General features: G+C 44.8%; 1 protein-coding gene across 7 annotated transcripts in view; it reads left to right on the top strand.

The window, feature by feature from the left end:
* Positions 1-18258, top strand: part of cacnb1 (calcium channel, voltage-dependent, beta 1 subunit) — a 272320-nt gene that overhangs the window by 172534 nt on the left and 81528 nt on the right. The window contains exon 1 of one of the 7 annotated variants that reach the window (XM_043674849.1): positions 1258-1371. The exons of the other annotated variants lie outside the window; for them this stretch is intronic. Within the exon in view, the coding sequence (XP_043530784.1) occupies positions 1318-1371 (54 nt within the window). The 5' untranslated portion in view covers positions 1258-1317. Of the gene's footprint in view, positions 1-1257; positions 1372-18258 lie in introns of those variants that run through there. 7 annotated transcript variants of the gene reach the window in all.

Raw genomic sequence — 18258 nt, 5'->3', positions numbered from 1 at the left:
TATACACTGTATAGCACCACTTTCCCAAGGCAGTGGTGACAGGCATTAACTTTGCTGGTGACTCCCACATTGCATTAATAAATAAATAAATGCAATAAAGGGCTTTGGAATCTTCAAATTCTGCAGTGACTAATGTGTGCAGTGCATCGGATATTCTGGGAGAGAGTGAGGACTGCAGGTGCTGGAGATCAGAGTGAAGAGTGTGGTGCTGCAAAAACACAGCTGGTCAGGCAGCCTTACTCCTCATGAAGAACTTATGCTCGAAACATCAATGCCTGACCGGCTGTGCTTTTCCAACACTACGCCCTTGATAGCTTTGGACTGTTTGCATCTCTGTTGTGTGATGGTGTAAAATGTTGCTGTGTCATTCTGTTGAATGTGTTTGGAGAATGAGGAGTATATACTATGTGCATTTAAAGTCTTGCCCATGTTCAAATGGCTAGACTGAGACCTGAACCCTTGGTCTTTTGATTTGAGTTAATCTTGGATGCTGAACAGCACCTAGAGTCAAGGTGCCTCGGACTTCCAGCTCTTCTGCATTGCTCAGTGATTCCCTGCTCCAACGTGAACATCAAAGGATTGATCACAAAAGACCCCACAGTCAAATAGCCAATCGACCTTCGGACTGCTGGCCTCTGTGACTCTGGCCACTGGCAAGGATCGCTGCTGTCAGGAGGAGAATCAGAGAGAGAAAATAGAGTAGCATTTCTCCTCTTGTCTTCCACCCCCCCCCCCCCACTTCATAGTTTCCAAACAGTGGTTCCTCCGAGCTGACCTTTCAGTTTAAGCAGGGTTAAACCAATTTCAAATGCTTGAGATGCCTCGTTGTGCAGGAACTCAATGAAGAAAAACATCAAGAAGGAAAGGAATTCCTGGCTTATTTTGATGACTTCAGCATGTAATGTAACACAAGCCTTGTGCACACATGTGCATGCACGTCGCACACTAGGAGACACATGTATTGATGTATCCAGGAGGAAAAAAAAAGCAGCCTGCTGTTACTATGACCAGTTGCTTGGATTCCAAGCAGCGAATCAGATTATGGGACTACCGTCAACTGCTGTGAGCTATTTTGAACTAAAGCCCTTGAAGCGAAGCTGGATTGTCAACTGGTGCCTGCTTCTCCAGGAGGCACGGCTTGCTCCCTCCTGTTCTGGAAAGTAAGGCTTTGTGGCGTGCACTTCCACTGTGTGAACTGTGTCATGTTTCCTGCCACCATCCTTCTCCATCAGAGTGAGGATTGTTTTGAGGAGGCAGAACATTGCAACTGTTTTCCTGGTGGGGAGAAAGGGAGGTGGAGGCTGTGAGAGTGGAGCCATGTGTGAGCTGGATGTGGAGATGTATCTTTACGGGCTTGATGATTCTGAAGTGGTAAGTGGTTTCAAAGTGAAAATGAAATATTAATTACTTCATCTGTTTTCCAAAGGTTCATTTGTTTTGTCTAATAATTTATTGATACATCAATGGATCAATAAAATGTAAGTGTTGCAAACTTTAAGGATGTCCAATGTGGATTTGTAGTACAGTTTGTTGTTTCTGGTCATTGCTGCCTACCCATGAGGTCCTGTTGCTGTCCACTGTCATGGGTCAAAGGTCTCTGCAGGCATCCATGGGAGTTTATTTTAATTGAGATCCCATGAAGTCTTGTCACATGTGAAAAGGTCTAAGTTGCTGGCATTGGATATCCAGCCTGTGGCCATTGGCCATGATGGACCATGGCGACCTGGGTGCCAGTGCAGTCAGACTTGAGTTCATGGGGAGAGGGCCTCACTTCACTTGAGGTCAGGACAGTGCTCGTCCTGAGGCTCCCGAACAAAACTTTGGTTTGACTCCAGTTATATTCAGACCAAGTATGACCAACCCAATCATCACTGAGAAAGAAGTCACTAAAGCCAAAGACTGCTGAGATGAGTTCAGCTTGCTCCTTCACGTTCATCACCGGTATTTTCCTGGAGGTGCCCGATTTGGACTCCCCTGCAGTTTTTGGGATAGGCCCATCCAGATTGTCCTTTGCTGATTGGCTGTACCTTCAGCTGCCCTAGCCTGAAGCTCTGAAATTCCCGTTCTAAACCTCCCCGCCCTACTCCCTGTTCTTTCTTCCATTAATGTTACTTTTAAACCTCGCTCCTTTTTTGGCCTAGCTTTTGATTGCCAGGTGTCGCAATCGATCCCTACAGCGTGGAATCAGGCCATTTGGCCCATTGAGTCCCCACCGCCCCTCTGAAGAGCATCCCACCCTAACCTATCCCAGTAACCCTGCATTTCCCATAGCTAACCAACCCATCCATCCCTGAACACGTGGGGCAATTTAGCATGGCCAATACACCCTAAGCCACACATCTTGGGTCAGTGGGGTGGAAACTGGAGCAGGTGAAGGCAACCCATGCAGACATTGGGAGGATGTGTAAACTCCACACTTGCCCGTGGGTGGATTGGAACCCCGGTCCCTGGTACTGAGAGGCAGCAGAGCTAACCACAGAACAACAATATTTGATTTATTGTCACATGTATTTTGTTACAACACACAGTCAAAAGCGTTTGTATGGTGTCACCACTCTCCAGCACCATCTTAAACACTAGGGGGGAAGAAACAAAACATAGATTAAAAAGGCCAAAAAATAAAGAAAGTGTTCAACTTTACAGTCCTTGTTGAGTACTCTGCCATGGGCTATGGCTCTGGTGGCCAGGTGCATGTCCCTTCCCTGTGCCACTGAATCAGAAGTCACCACCGTTTGGTGCCATCTTGCCTCCACCAATGCCCATGCTACAGAGTCCTCACTGGACCTTGCCAGTGCAAATGCCACTGATACCCACACCAGCTCAAACTCAACCCCGTGGCTGCCATGACTCCATTTCAGGCCCAGCTCACTGATGAAGCCACTTCTGATGCTACCGAGTCTGGCCCAGGGCCCAAACTCATCTCTGCCACTGCTTCCATGAATCTACGCTGGGGCCAGATGCAGCCACGTGTCTGCGCTGGGCTCTCATGCCATTGTTGCCGCTGTGGTAAGAAAATGAACAAAAAAAAGTGGACTCAGCAGATGAGACCTGGACTCAAAAGACCTACTACACCACCATCTCACTGGAACTATGTCTTTTTGTGTCAAACTTTTGTCCTGCAAAGAATGCTGGAATGATTTACCATGTTAACGGTGCAATATAGATGGGTGATGTTCTTTTTAATGCCATTCCTACTTTGCATAGTAACTAACTCTCTGACCCCATTGTCTCTCCAATGAAAGTACCATGGTATCTTCGCAATCTCAAAGAGCAAGGGAGTGAGTTCTCCCTAGTGTCTTGGCTAATATTTGTCCCTCAACCAGCATTACTGAAAAACACTAGATGTGGCCATTGCTGTTTGTGGGATCTTACTCTGCACAATTTGACAGTTGTATTTCTGACATTACTGCAGTGGCAACCTCTAAAAGCACTTATTGACTATAATGTTCTTTGGGATGTTCTGATAGATTCCTGACAGTGTAGAAACAGGCCCTTCAGCCCAACCAGTCCACACCAACCATCTGAAGAGTAACCCACCCAGACCCATTTCCCTCTGACTAATGCACCTAAGGCAATTTAGCATGGCCAATCCACCTGACCTGCACATCTTTGAACTGTGGGAGGAAACCGGAGCATCCAGAGGAAACCAACGTATACACGGGGAGAACGTGCAAACTCCACACACACACACACACACGCACACAGTCGCCCAAGGCTGGAATCAAACCTGGGATCCTGGTGCTGTGAGGCAGCAGTGCTAACCACTGTGCCACCCATTATGTTCTGAGATCGCAAAAATGGATTATAAATACAGGGTGTAGAGATGCTGTTGTTAGACTGGGGTGAACAAAATTAAAAATCACACAACACTAGGTTATAGTCCAACAGGTTTATTTGGCAGTACTAGCTTTCAAAGCACTGCTCCTTCATGAGGTAGCTAGTGGGACAGTATCACAGGACCCAGAATTTAAAGCAAAAGATTACAGTGTTATGCAACTGAAACAGATATTGAACAAACCTAGATTGCTGTTAAGTCTTTCATCTTTTTAGAATGGGTTGCAGGTTTTGGTTCATGTTTTACATAATAATGAATGGAAACTTGCAACTGTTTTAAAAGGTTGAAAGATGTAATGGCAATCTAGGTTTGTTCAGTATATCGTATCAGCTGCATGCCTGACACTATGATGTTTTGCTATAAATTCTGTGTCTTTTAATCCTGCTCCCCAGCTACCTGACAAAGGAGCAGTGCTCCGAAAGCTAGTGCTTCCAAATAAGCTTGTTGGACTATAACCTGGTGTTGTGAGATTTTTAACTACTTAAATACAAAAATGACAGATTGAGAATTCTCAGATACAAACAAGTCTCCTCTGCCATTCAATAAAGTCATGGCTGATCTGATTTTTAACCTCATCTCTACATTCCTGCATATCCCTGATTTTTAATCTTTCATCCCCTTGTTAATCAAGAATCTATTTCTGCCTTTAAATATTTAAAGATTCTGTTTGCATCTACTGCCTTGAAAGACACTAATACTCTTGGAAAAAAATGATCCCCCATCTAAGTTTTAAAAATATATCCTCTTTATTTTTAAAACTGGCCACTTCACTCCAGGTGTTCAAACGATGAAAGATAAAGTTCCATATACACAGGGTAAGCTGGGGGAAGTGGGCTGACACAAGGATAAAGGGATATGTGGATAAATTTATCTTTTAAAGTTATGTCTGATGGGCACTCAGCGGTGGCTCATTGGTTAGCACTGGTGCTTCACAGTGACAGGGACCCGGGTTCGATTCCAGCCTCGGGCGACTGTCTGTGTGGAGTTTGCACATTCTCTCAGTGTCTGGGTGGGTTTCCTCCCACAGTCCAAAGATGTGCAGGTTAGGTGAATTGACCGTGCTAAATTGCCCATAGTGTTCTAGGATGTGTAGGTTAGGGGAATGAATCTGGGTGGGTTACCCTTCGGAGGGTCGGTGTTGGGCCAAACGGCCTGTTTCCACACTGTAGGGATTCTATGAAAAGTCTATGAAGATGTACGCTCACCATCCCAACTTAGAAATGTATCACTGGACCTGAAGTGTTGCTGGGTCAAAATTCTGTATCCCCCTCCCTAACAGCATCATGGGTCTGCCTACAGTACGTAATCTGCAGTGGTTCAAGAAGGCAGCTCACCACCACCATCTCAAGGGCAGCTAAGGACAGGCAATAAATGTTGGCCCAGGCAGTGACTCCTACGTCCTGTGAATATTTACAAACTTCTGTGAGCAATCAGGGAGAGAGATTTTCCTCCCAGTGAACAGTTTAGCTTATTGGTCTTAAAATGTAGCAAGATAAAGGGAAAGCTGTTTGACCTGATGGGACAGAACGTGGCCTGGAATATGCCCGTCCAGAGTTGCCCTGGAGAGAAATGTTCTTCATGGCCGCTGCTCAGTCATTGGCTGCCAAATTTAGTGACTTATTCAAAGTATGTTGCATGACTGCAGTTTAGCCTCACACCAGGCTGGATAAAGGAAGAACCTTAATGTGATGGTGGGTGACAGGCTGTTCTGGTATTTAACCCTCTGACCCATTGGGTAGAAGACTAATCAACAGCCAGTTAACTACCAGACTGCCTTTGAACCATTTTAAAGCTCTCCAGCTGTCTCTTTATTCTCCCATCCCCAACTCCCTGGACATAAATAGAGGCAGACAAAGGGAGAAATAGCAACATTAAACTGAGTCATCCCATGCAATGGCTTGATTGATAAATCTCTGTGACAGAAATAAGTGTTTCTTTCAAACACAGGACATGGGCTTGCCCAGTATTTATTGTCAGACCCTAAATTGACCTTGAAGGTGGTGAGTCACAGCCTTAAATGCAACTGAGAGACTTGCCTAGACAGCAGTGGGGAGTCAACCGCATATTCACTTGTAGAGCTGACCATGTAAGGTGGGCAGATTTCCTTCCCCAAAAGACATGAGTGAATCAGAATGTGTTTTTTCATCCCTCTGGTAGTGGGGTGCCACGTTGTTTGAAAGATATGAATGCATTAAAGAGAGCGCAAAAGTAAATTACCAGAATGATTCCAGGGGTGGAAAATCTCCACTTATGAGAATAGTTAAAAGGAGTTGGGACTGTTATTGGAGAGAAGATGGCTGAGAGGAGATTCGATAGATTTCAAAATCCTGAGTGGGCTGGATAGATCAGAAGTTCCCACTCCTGATAAAAGAACAGGAACGAGAGGGACATTAATTAGAAGTAATATATAAAAGAAACAAGGGTGAGGTGGGAAAGGGTTTGATTTCCCTTACTGAGTAGTTCGGGTACGGAATGCGCTACCTGGAAATGTAGTCCAGGCAGGTTCAACTGAGGCATTCCAGAGAGTGTTGGATGATTAATTGGATTAAATAGGGTCCGAGGTTATGGGAAGGGGTGTGGAAAAGCAAGAAATTGGGCACCAGATTATCATGGTTGCTTGTGTCAGTCCAGGAATGATGGGTCAAATGGCCTGCTTCTGCATTGGAACACTTGTCCAATGATTTTTCACATCATCCAGATTTCACTTAGTTCGGCACAAACTCCCCAGATGTCATGATGGGGTGTGAGTTTATGACATTAGATCATCAGCTAAGCGCTGCACAGAGCAGTGAGCAATTGCAGCCTCGAAATTAGATTAGATTAGATTACTTTACAGTGTGGAAACAGGCCCTTCGGCCCAACAAGTCCACACCGACCCGCCGAAGCGCACCCACCCAGACCCATTCCCCTACATTTACCCCTGCACCTAACACTACAGGCAATTTAGCGTGGCCAATTCACCTAATCTGCACATTTTTGGAGTGTGGGAGGAAACCAGAGCACCCGGAGGAAACCCACGCAGACACGGGGAGAATGTGCAAACTCCACACAGACAGTTGCCTGAGGCGGGAATTGAACCCGGGTCTCTGGCGCTGTGAGGCAGCAGTGCTAACCACTGTGTCACCGTGCCGCCCATCCCTGAGAAATTTCAACTCAAGCAGTCAGTCAGAGAAAACGCCCCTTCCATAAGCATCCCGCTTGGACTGGGAGTTGAAGCTCGAATTTCTAGCTCGGGGGCAGCAGGGAGGCTATCCACTGTGACACAGAACCTTGAGGCTGGATATATTACTGTGCAGTCAATCTTTGTGCAGTCCTTCTGCTTCACTTGCTATGAAAAGCAATTGGACAGTAACTGGCCATAAAGCTTTTAGGAGCGTCGTTTACTGCAAATACAAATGATCAATAGCAGTAACCATGTAACAAAATGTATTACTTCTGTGCGTAAACTTCAATTAGTGATTGAACCATAAAGCATGGAGTGGGTCTTACTCTTTATGGCATTTTTTTCAAACTGGTTTCAATTTCAGGAGATGAGCACAAGGAAAGAAATGGCTTGTATAAACTAAATTAATATATCTTAGTACGACAGCATGGGAGTTGGTGCGTAGATCAATTCTACTCACAGAGTAATTGCCACTTAAAGCAACATTAGTGGATAGCGAATGATATCAAATCTTGTAATATTGTACGAGCAGAACATTACCAACAAATATACCTTTTCAGACTTTTCTCTTTCTTTCCTTTATTTGTCTTTTTGAGCCTAGTGGGTATTAGACAGTCAAAACAGATGCTAATTCCTTTTGCATAGCTACTTTTTCCTGGGTTAAGGGCTTTTTACAAAGATAAAAGGAGGTCTTGCCTTTGTGGTTTGTTGGGTAAATAATTACATGATGTGGGGCCGACACACTGAGATCTGAAAATTTTGTGTTCCGGGTGAACTGAGGTCCACCTTGTTTTGAAAAGGAGTTTTCCCCAGTTTCACTTGCCCACTGAGAAGCTTCACTTCATGGGATACCTTGGGGAATTCACCTGCTCCATGCACTATTTATCAATGCTGACTTCTCACAATCTGAGACCACATTTCCAACATGCAGCTGTTTTATAACCAACCTGTTCAGAGATATTACGACCTCCCTCAGCAACAAGTGGGACTTGAAAATAAGACTCCTGGTCCAGAGGCAGAGACACTATTTGATTTGATTTATTGTAATCGCACATACATAAGGACAGTGAAAAGTTCTGTTTTCTGAGCAGACCAAAGCAAACAAGGACATACAGATCAAAGGATTATTAGTCTCAGCAAGGCATACAAGGTTATGGCTATACAGGGGATGCAAGATCAACGTTTTGTAAAGTTAGAGAGGTTATTCATCAGTCAAATGACAGGGAAGAAGCTGTTTTTGAACATATTGGTGCATGTGTTCAAGTTTCTGTATCGTCTGCCTGATGGAAGAGGTAGTAGGAGAGCATTCCCGGGGTGGGAGGGGTCTTTGATGATGTTGGCAGCCTTTCCAAGGTGGCGAACTGTGTAAATGGAGTCCGTGGATAGCAGGTCGGCTTCTGTGATGGCCTGGGCTGTGCACACCACCTTCTGTAGTTTCTTAGGGTCCTGGGCAGAGCAGTTGCCGTACCAGGGCATTAAGTACCCTTCCAGTGACAGTTGATCAGATCTGCTTCATCAGTTGTGATGAAGAATCGTGGATCTCAAAACATTAACTCTGCTTTCTCTTCACGGATGCTGCCGGGCCTGAGCTTTTCCAGCAGTTTCTCTTTTTGTTTCTGACTTTCTATGTGTGTTGCATATGGACAATGTACAGGAAGCACCTCAAATCCCAAGAGAGATATCATCAGTTCCAGTATCCATGACTTGTGTCGGGCCAACCTCCCCAGTAATGAGTCGCTGTGTTGGTTGGACTGTATAAAAGGTTTGACACATGTCATAATACTGGTTCCTTTTACAGGATTACTATGCCCCGGAGTTTATTTTCCAGAGAGGGGCTAAGTGGTCAGGCTCCAACTAGACTGGGTTTGAAAGTTTTATTGGGGTCCTTTGTTTACCCCTAACAGATAATGCTTCAGGCCAAAAGCTTTCATTTCTTTAACAAAAATGGTATAATGAAAGGGGAGCGGCCAGCTAGCTGCGTAGATTAGTTCAGACGTTTTAGTCTGTTCAGATGCAGTAGGGAATGTGTCAAACAGGCTGCTGACATCTCTCTCTAACTTTAAGCCTGTAAGCTCTAGTTTGTTTCATTTTCACTGTTTTGTGTGTGTGTGTGTGTGTGTGTGTGTGTGTGTGTGTGTACTATTGCAAGTATTTTCAGAACAGCATCACTAAGTTGGATTTGGACAGGATAAGTTATCTGGTATTCTGTTTTATGTTCCTTGTGTTTCATTCCATAATTTTGTAAATAAAGTTTGTTTGTTTAAAACTTGGCAGTCAAACCAGCTAATTTACTCTGGGAATATCCACCATAAACTTAGCTAAAACAAATAACAAAGTTACGGTCTGAGCTACCTGCTTTAAAAATGTTTTGAGGCGTCTCGCCCAGTCCATAACACACACAGCTTCCAAAATAAGCTTCTCTGCTCCGAGCTTTGTCACATCACAGTGAGCAGTTCGCAGGAGGTCAGAGGAAATACAATGGTATCCTGAAACCTGCCTGAGAAACTGCACCATTCACACCCACTGATGGAAATCTCTCGTCCAAGGCCAAACTGCAGAAGAGCAATTACAAAGGAGCCAACTGTAGCGAGCATCACCCACAAAAAAGTCAAGCATCCCCCCCTCTCCCCCTCCCCACCCATCCCTTCCCAAACTACCCGGGGTAGGGTGTGTGGGTCCAACATGAGACTCTTCAGTCACTTCAGGAGCCACAACTCGAAGGTGGATGTCCTCCTCCGTTTCAGACTGCCTAAGAATATAAAACAAGCAACACGTGCACTCACAAGAAGCCACCACAAGCAACGACATGGTAACGACCAGGTTTCCTTTGTTAAGGAACAAAAACAGAAATCACTGGAGAAACTCAGCAGGTCCAGTAGTATCAGTAGGAAGAAAGCAGAGTTAACATTTTGAGTCCGGTGTCTATTCGTCAGTATGGGAGAGAAAACTAAAGGAGCAATAGAGACTGAGAAGAGACGTTAGAACAGAAGTCCTTTCGGAGAGTGCAGCAGGACATCTTCTCTGGTGGTAGTCATTGGTCCAGGCTCAATGTTAACTCTGCTTTCTTCCAACAGATGCTGCCTGACCTGCTGACTTTCTCCAGTGATTTTTGTTTTTGTTTCCAATCTCTCCGCATTCACAGTTCTGTGCTTAAGAGCATAAACTGCTGCCAAGGACACCAGGGATAACATCCCCATTCTCAATGGAGATGGTGCCATGTGATATTTTGGGTCGAGCTGAGAGAGAGTATGTGGGGCTTTGGTTTAAAGAGAGTACCGCCAGCAATGCAACACTCCCTCTGTACTGCTCAGGACTTCAACCTGAGGAGATAGTTGTGTTCAAGTTTGACCTGTTGCACTCAGACCCAACATCTTCCGTTTAAGGTGGAATGAAACAACCACCAATGAGTATCATCTTAATGCTTTCAATTAAAAGAAGGATGATAATGAAAAGCTGTTTCCCATAGCTGATTGTACAACAAGGAGGGGGTTATTGACGTAAACACTTGGGGAGAAAGTACTGGGAGTACATGTGGCAGGTTATTTTTGTGCGGAGAATGATAACGACCTGGAACCCACTGCCCATGACATTGGTGGAAGTGGAGACGATCAATAATTCCAAAAGGAAATTGATGAGACTTCCTGAGATAAATAAACTTGCAGAGCTTCTGAGGCACAGAGGCATTCGGGGATGGCACAGTGGCTCAGTGGTTAGCACTGCTGCCTCACAGCGCCAGAGATCTGGGTTCAGTTCCGCCCTCGGGCGACTGTCTTTGTGGTTTGCACGTCCTCCCTGTGTCTGCATGGGTTTCCTCCCATGGTCCAAAGATGTGTAGGTCAGGTGAATTGGCCGTGCTAAATTGCCCGTAGTGTCCATGGCTGTGCAGGTTAGGTGGATGAGCTATGGGAAATGTAGGGTTATAGGGATGGGGTGAGTTTAGGCAGGATGCACTTGGAGGGGTGGTGTGGTCTTGATGGGCTGAATGCCCTGTTTTTCTACACTGGAGAGATTCTATTCTGTGACCCTGAGGGAATTGGGACTGAGTGTGTTGATCTGAAGTAAACCTGCGTGGACTCGATGAGCTGAACGTTATCTGCCTGCAGTGTAATGACTCTGAGACAATGACATCCCCAAAGGACATTAATCGTGTAGAGAGGAGCAGCTGCTTGTTGACAGACCTGCTGGTGACTCACTGGCAATTCAGCAGCAGAGGTAATAAACGTCACTGCAGCTGATTGAAATCTATTTGCAAGATATAAATTTGGATCCCTGAGAAAAATTTATGGCCCAGTCTTATCTTGTCGTCACATTCGGTCAAATATCCAAACAAAGATCCTGACGGAGATCCAAATCTTACCTCTCTTGCCTCAACAAGGTGGTTTGCAGTCGACGTCTGAAGGGATTGAATAACAGCTTCGCTTTGAGCTCGTACAGTCACCATTCTGCACCCCCGGCTTCCACAATTTCAGAAAGGATGAACAGACTGGGACGAGGGGTGTTCTAAACAAGATCGGTAAAGTGAAGGTTTGATCTGAAGGTAAGTAGTCACATCATTGCTAGAGAGGTGCACTTTAAAAACAGGGAGTTTCTGCTGCAGCTGTTTAGGGTGCTGGTGAGGCCACACCCAGAGTTTGTCCCCTTACTTGAGAAAGGACGTACTGGCACTGGAGGGCGTGCAGAGGAGGCTCACTAGGTTCGATTCCAGGGTTGAGGGGGTTGGCTCATTAGGAGAGACTGAGTAGAATGGGACTATACTCATTGGAATTTTGAAGAACGTGGGGGAATCTTATAGACTCTAATTTTTGTACATTCACCCCATTTTACTTCCTGCCCCAAATTATCTTCAACAAAAACAATAAAAGAAATTGCTGGAAAAGCTTCGTAGGTCTGACGGTATCTGTGGAGAGAAATCAGAGTTAACACTTAGGGTCCGGTGACCCTTCCTCAAATTATCTTCATCTTCTCATTTAGTATACTTTGACTTCCAGAACCACTTTCGCTCTACATTTCATTGCTCAAGTTTGTTTCCAAATCCCTGTGACTGAATCGCAGGCAGTGATCCCAACCCGTCTGGATTATTCCAGAATTTGCAAGAACTCAAGACTAATCCTCAGCGAGCAATAATGGGTGAAAAAACATTACAGTAATTCCCTTCGCAGTTGAGAGTTTTATTATACACAGTTGCTCCTCAGTTGTCATGAAGAAACTGGGAGTTAATGGTTATGAGAGAGCATGGACCCTGAAGAGTCGACCAATCAGTTGGTCTTTGGCTTCTTAGAACAGAGTTGATCCAAGTTGAGGAAAAATAACAATGACCAGGGAACATTGTGTGGGTAGAACTCCTGCCTCTGATCCAGATATTTAAGGTTAAAATCCCTCCCCAAGACTGAAGCATTCATAATGCCACCTGGCAACTTGAGTAGCAACCTTCCGACACACTCTGGCAGTAGGAGCAGGGGAGATTTCTGGTTAACCATGTGATGAAAAGAAAGTTGGAATCTCCACTATTGCTCGCCATCTCTCCAGGCTACAACGTGTATGTAACCTTGAGGCAACTTGTACTCCGCAAGTCATCTGTAACACAGCACCAACAGTGACCCTCTCAATTCATTCATGTAAACCCCAGCAGAGATTCGAGGATGCATCTGGATCCTTACTCCCCTATGCTACAGAGATGTGTATAGACAATACATTTATTTAACAGGCTGTGTGAGGAAGTGAAGAATTCTGATTTGACTGGTGGTGGGTTTGTTTCAATGTTGAACAATAGGGAAGAAACTCTGAGGAGTCAGAAATAGACCAAAGAACAAAGAAATTTACAGCCCAGGAATAGGCCCTTCGGCCCTCCAGGCCTGAGCCAATCCAAATGTACTATCTCAACCTGTCGCCCAATTCCTAAGCATTTGTATCCCTCTGCTCCCCACCTACTCCTGCATCTGTCCAGGCGCATCTTAAATGAATCTACTGTGCCTGCCTCTACCACCTCTGCTGGCAACACGTTCCAAACGCCCACCATCTTAACGATTTGTCTGAAGTGACTTTGAACTTTTTTTTCCCTGAGAACTGAAACAGTCTGTTTGAGTAATTTTTCAATTGCTTTGCTCATTGTGGATGCTTGATGGAATCAACACGATATGCCACACAACAATGAATTGCATTTATAATGTACCATGGGAGCACCGTTGAACAGAATTTGACACTGCTCTATATTTCAGTGGTGCTGCTGGGTTTGTGGTGATTGTAATAAATCACAATTTCTGGGATTTCAGCGTTTGTAATTATGCTTTATTGGCTGGTTCTATTTACAAGGAGGGACTGGTCTGTCATTAGATGAATAAGACAGCCATATAAACATAAATGCTGCAGATATGTTAAGAATCATACAGTGAAGTAGCTGACCATTCAGCCTGTTGTGGCTCTGCCAGCCCTTTTGACTGAGCTGTCTGATCAGCCTTCCACACCTGCTGTTGCCCCTTAGTTAAATAAATGTAAATGTTAAAATTGTTTTTATATCTCGAGCATGGGAAGGCTTCTCCGTCTGGCTGAGGGTAGCCATTCTGTGTATGTGCTCAGCTTCAATCAGGACTCGGTTTATTGCTGATGCTCTCCAAAGACTGATGGGTCCATTTGATGATTTTGGAGGTAATGGAGGTAAATTTGGAAACTGGGCAGGAAGGAAACCAATTCATGATCTGATCCGTTAGAAAGCTGCGGAGAAAAGATGCTTGACGTCTGAAGATTTGCATGTGCAACATAAAAGAATTCTCTTAGAATAAAGTTGCTGTCATAACTCCTCCCTAGTTTTACTGCGAGTGTACAATTTAGGGGAATTAATGATGCATGGATCAATAAAGAACATCTTAAGTGAATTTATTGAAGGCCACCATTAATGAATGTGTTTGGAGACCGTAGCTATCTAGATAAAGAGCTCATCAGTGTGGATTTTCTGAAGATATCAACAGAATGTCTCATAGGGAACAGAAAGGAATGGAGTTTTGTGTTGGCTTTCATGGCATGTTTGAAAGGGTTAATATTGAGTGCCTGAAGCACTATTGTTGATATGGGGCTCTACTCTTTGGAATTTGGAAGAAAGAGGGGGGATCTCTTTCGAAATATGTCAAACTCTGAAGGGATTAGATACAGGAGAAACAGGGAGGTTGTTTCCACTGGTGGGTGAAACTAGAACTAGAACCAGAGGGTTGTGAATCTGTGGAATTCCCTGCCCAGCGAAGCAGTTGAGCCTACCTTGTTGGATGTTTTTACGGCAATGCTAGGTCGATTTTTGAACAGTAAAGGAATGAAGGATTATGGTGAGTGGGCGGGTAAGTGGAGCTGAATCCACAAAAAGATCAGCCATGATCTTATTGAATGGCAGAGCAGGCTCAAGGGGTCAAATTGCCTCCTCCTGCTCCTAGTTGTTATGTCTTAGATCCTACAGATCTGTATAAGATCTCCCATCCACATCCTCCTCTCTAACTCTGACTCTATCGTCTATCATCTCAGTTAAAAATCACACAAGATCAGGTTATAGTCCAACACACTAGTCACCTGATGAAGGAACTGCGCTCCGAAAGCTCGTGCTTCCAATTAAACCTGTTGGACTATAACCTGGTGTTGTGTGATTTTTAACTTTGTCCACCCCAGTCCAACACTGACACCTCCACATCATACCATATCGGTTTAAATTGTAGCTAGTAGTGATCATGCAGTAAACCACAGAGTCATGGAATCATTATCCTGTTGAAGACAAGAGCCTCCTTTTTAGATGATGGAGTGGTTTTCCTTTGTCACACCAGACCAGGGGAACCCGGCAGATACTGAGCCTAAAAGCAGACAGTGAGAGAAACCTATCTCCTGGTGAACAGTAGTGGGGGCAGCCTTGCACATCTCGAGGATCCATGGTTCAGACTGCACATGCAACAGTGCCCAGTAGGGGAAGCCACAATAAGATCAATGTGCTTTACAAAGGCTCTCAAAGAGATTTTGATATACTTGAACAAGGCAGTCATTAGGCTGCAATTTTAGATGTACTCTTGCATTAGGGTATCTGATGTCAGAGCTGATTATTAGTCTGAGGGAATACTTTTCACAGCCTATATAAGGTAAGATTCAATTTTTGTTTTATTTTTTCGAAAGTCTCATTTTGTTTACAAATTCTCTTTTTGTTCCAGTTTAAAAATACAGAAAGAATACCCAAATGCCATTTCCTGGGATTTTTACCAGAATGTGGGATCTAAATTCTGTGACTCAGCCCATAATTTCATAAAAATTGCAGTTCAACAGCTTTGATCTTCAAGGTTTTGTTGGTAAATAGTGCACCCTTTTAGTCTGGTGGCTTTAAGTGGTGATTGGTGACAGGGGAAAGTTGCCACCAGTGCAGAGGCAGCTGTGAAGGAAAAAAAACTGGCACTTGTGTAGCACTTTTCAGAGCCTTCGGATATCTAAACGGTTTAATGATTGTAGAATTACCCTTTGAACTACCCATTTCCTACTACTGTAACATAGGAAATGCAGTAGCCATTTTGTACACAGCAAGTTTCCAAAAAGTATGTATTAATTTTGTTTTTAAATGATGCTGGTTTTCAGAATACAGTCAGTCTGCTATAAGGTGGTAGTTCCATTCTCGTGTTATCCCGTGTGATAAGAAAATCCTGTAATAACAGCACCATTTAAACCAATGGGGTTGGAATCACTTTATAACAAATACACGCTTTAAAAGATCGTGCTTTAGAAACAGCACCCCCAATTTGTCAACCGCATTACGGGGAATTCACGTTGATGAAACACAAGTTATAACAGAATACCGAGACTAAAATAGATTAGGTACAAAAACAGACATAAAGAGAAAAGCTAAAAGTTTTATGCTACAGTTCTTTGTGGTATAAATTAGTAAGGTAAAGAAATAAAGTTAAAAGATAAACACTACAGTCCTTCGACAGCCTGCAGTCTCTCCACACAGCGGGCTTTCCATATGTGGTCTTGCCATCTCCCCCCACCCCCGTGCTGCTGGGCTCATGATCTGTGACAGACTAACTGACCGCACCAGGCCCCAATCCACCAGCCAACCCCTCGGGGTCCCCAGCCTTACCTGCTACTCCACACTGACCAGCCCACTCTGCACTGGCCCACTCTGCGCTCACCCACTGACTGTCCCTCTCTGCTCCAGCCGGTTGCCCACTAACCGTCCCTCTGTGCTCAGGCGAGCTGCCCACTAACCGTCCCTCTGTGCTCCGGCCAGCTGCCCACTGACCGTCCCTCTGTGCTCCAGCCAGCTGCCCACTGACCGTCCCTCTGTGCTCTGGCCAGCTGCCCACTGACCGTCCCTCTGTGCTCCGGCCAGCTGCCCACTAACCGTCCCTCTGTGCTCCGGCCAGCTGCCCACTGACCGTCCCTCTGTGCTCCGGCCAGCTGCCCATTGACCATCCCTCTCGGCTCTGGTCCCCCAGCTGTCACCATGCCACCATTCTCTTCACAAACCCAGTTTAGAAATCTCACCAAAACATTTAGAAAGACAAGCAGACAGAAAGGCTGAGCCCCAGGCTGTCGTTGCCTACTCTACCGCTGCCATCCTGGACGCTGAGTCCTACTCTGGATTTTCAGTTTCTCATTTCCAATATTATCTTGAACCTTATGCCTTACATGTTGCTCCCACTGACCCTGATTTTCTGGGCCCACCTCATTCCAGTGTAACCAGTCCAGCATTGCCATCTTTATCTTTGAACTGGGTGCATACTGCTGTTGAAAATTCTCCTGTACACAATCCAGAATTCTACCCCTCTCTACCTTTTACACTACCACCGTCCCAGTCTATAGTTTGAGAAATACGATTCTCCATAACTGTACCTGTCTGATTTGTTCTGATACATCCTTCCTCTCAACTGGTGGTCGATAGACCACACTGAGCAATGTAATTGCATCTATTTTTTGCTCCTTAACTGGAGCTGAATTGATTGTGTCTTTTTATCCTTTGACATTCTCTTTCTCCTGCACTAAAATGCCCTCCCTTAACCAATGCCACTAGCCTTCCTTTTTCCCTCCCTTTGCTATCTTTGCTGAGCACCTACTCCCCGGGAATATTTAACACCACATCCTGCTGTTCCTTGGACCAGGCTTGTGTTCCAGCCACAACATCATAATTTCACATGGCAATCTGTGCCTGTAACTATAAGATTCCTGCAAGTTGCCACCCAGGTGTATTCGGGTTGTTAAGGAGGCATACGGTGTGTTAGCTTTTATTGGTAGAGGGATTGAGCTTCAGAGCCACGAGGTCATGCTGCAGCTGTACAAAACTCTGGTGTTCTTGGTGTATTGTGTACAGTTCTGGTCACTTTGGAAAGCTTTGGAAGCTTTATAAAGGGTTTAAAGGAGATTTACTAGAATGTTGCCTGGTATGGAGGGAAGGTTTTATGAGGAAAGGCTGAGGGACTTAAGGCTGTTTTCGTTAGAGAGAAGAAGGTTGAGAGGTGACTTAATTGAGACATATAAGATAATTAGAGGGTTAGACAGGGTGGACAGGGAGAGCCTTTTCCCTCGGATGGTGATGGTGAGCATGAGGGGACATAGCTTTAAATTGAGGGGTAATAGATATAGGACAGATGACAGAGATAATTTCTTTACTCAGAGAGTAGTAAGGGTGTGAAACTCACTGCCTGCAACAACTCTAAGGGCATTTAAATGGTCATTGGATAAACATATGGATGATAATGGAATAGTGTCGGTTGGATGGGCTTCAGATTGGTTCCACAGGTCGGCGCAACATTGAGGGCCAAAGGGCCTGTATTATACTGTATTGTTCAATATTCTAACTCACCAGTCTTACTGAGTATAATCTGCCCATTTGTAGATCTTCACCCTACCCCCAGTTTTAAATCCTCCCTTTATTCTGACTCCACCTATTAACTTACCGTTCACTATTCTGGTATGACCAGTCTCTCCCAGCGTTTTGTGAATCCTCCTATTCCTATCTGATGTTCTCTCCTAGTATCTGCACCAATGCCAATTTCAGTTTAGACCCTCCCCAGTAAAGACCTCCATCCCAGCTCTGTTCAAGTGTAAAGATTAGATTGATTAGATTGCTTACAGTGTGGAAACAGGCCCTTCGGCCCAACCAGTCCACACCGACCCTCTGAAGAATAACCCACCCAGACCCATTTCCCTCTGACTAATGCACCTAACACTGTGGACAATTTAGCATGGCCAATTCACCCGACCTGCACATCTTTGGGCTGTGGGAGGAAACCCATGCAGACACGGGGAGAAT

Source organism: Chiloscyllium plagiosum, chromosome 33 (assembly GCF_004010195.1).
Source record: "Chiloscyllium plagiosum isolate BGI_BamShark_2017 chromosome 33, ASM401019v2, whole genome shotgun sequence".
NCBI lineage: Eukaryota > Metazoa > Chordata > Chondrichthyes > Orectolobiformes > Hemiscylliidae > Chiloscyllium > Chiloscyllium plagiosum.
Note: the sequence above shows the minus strand (reverse complement) of the source record. Positions and strands in the feature narration are given on the sequence as shown.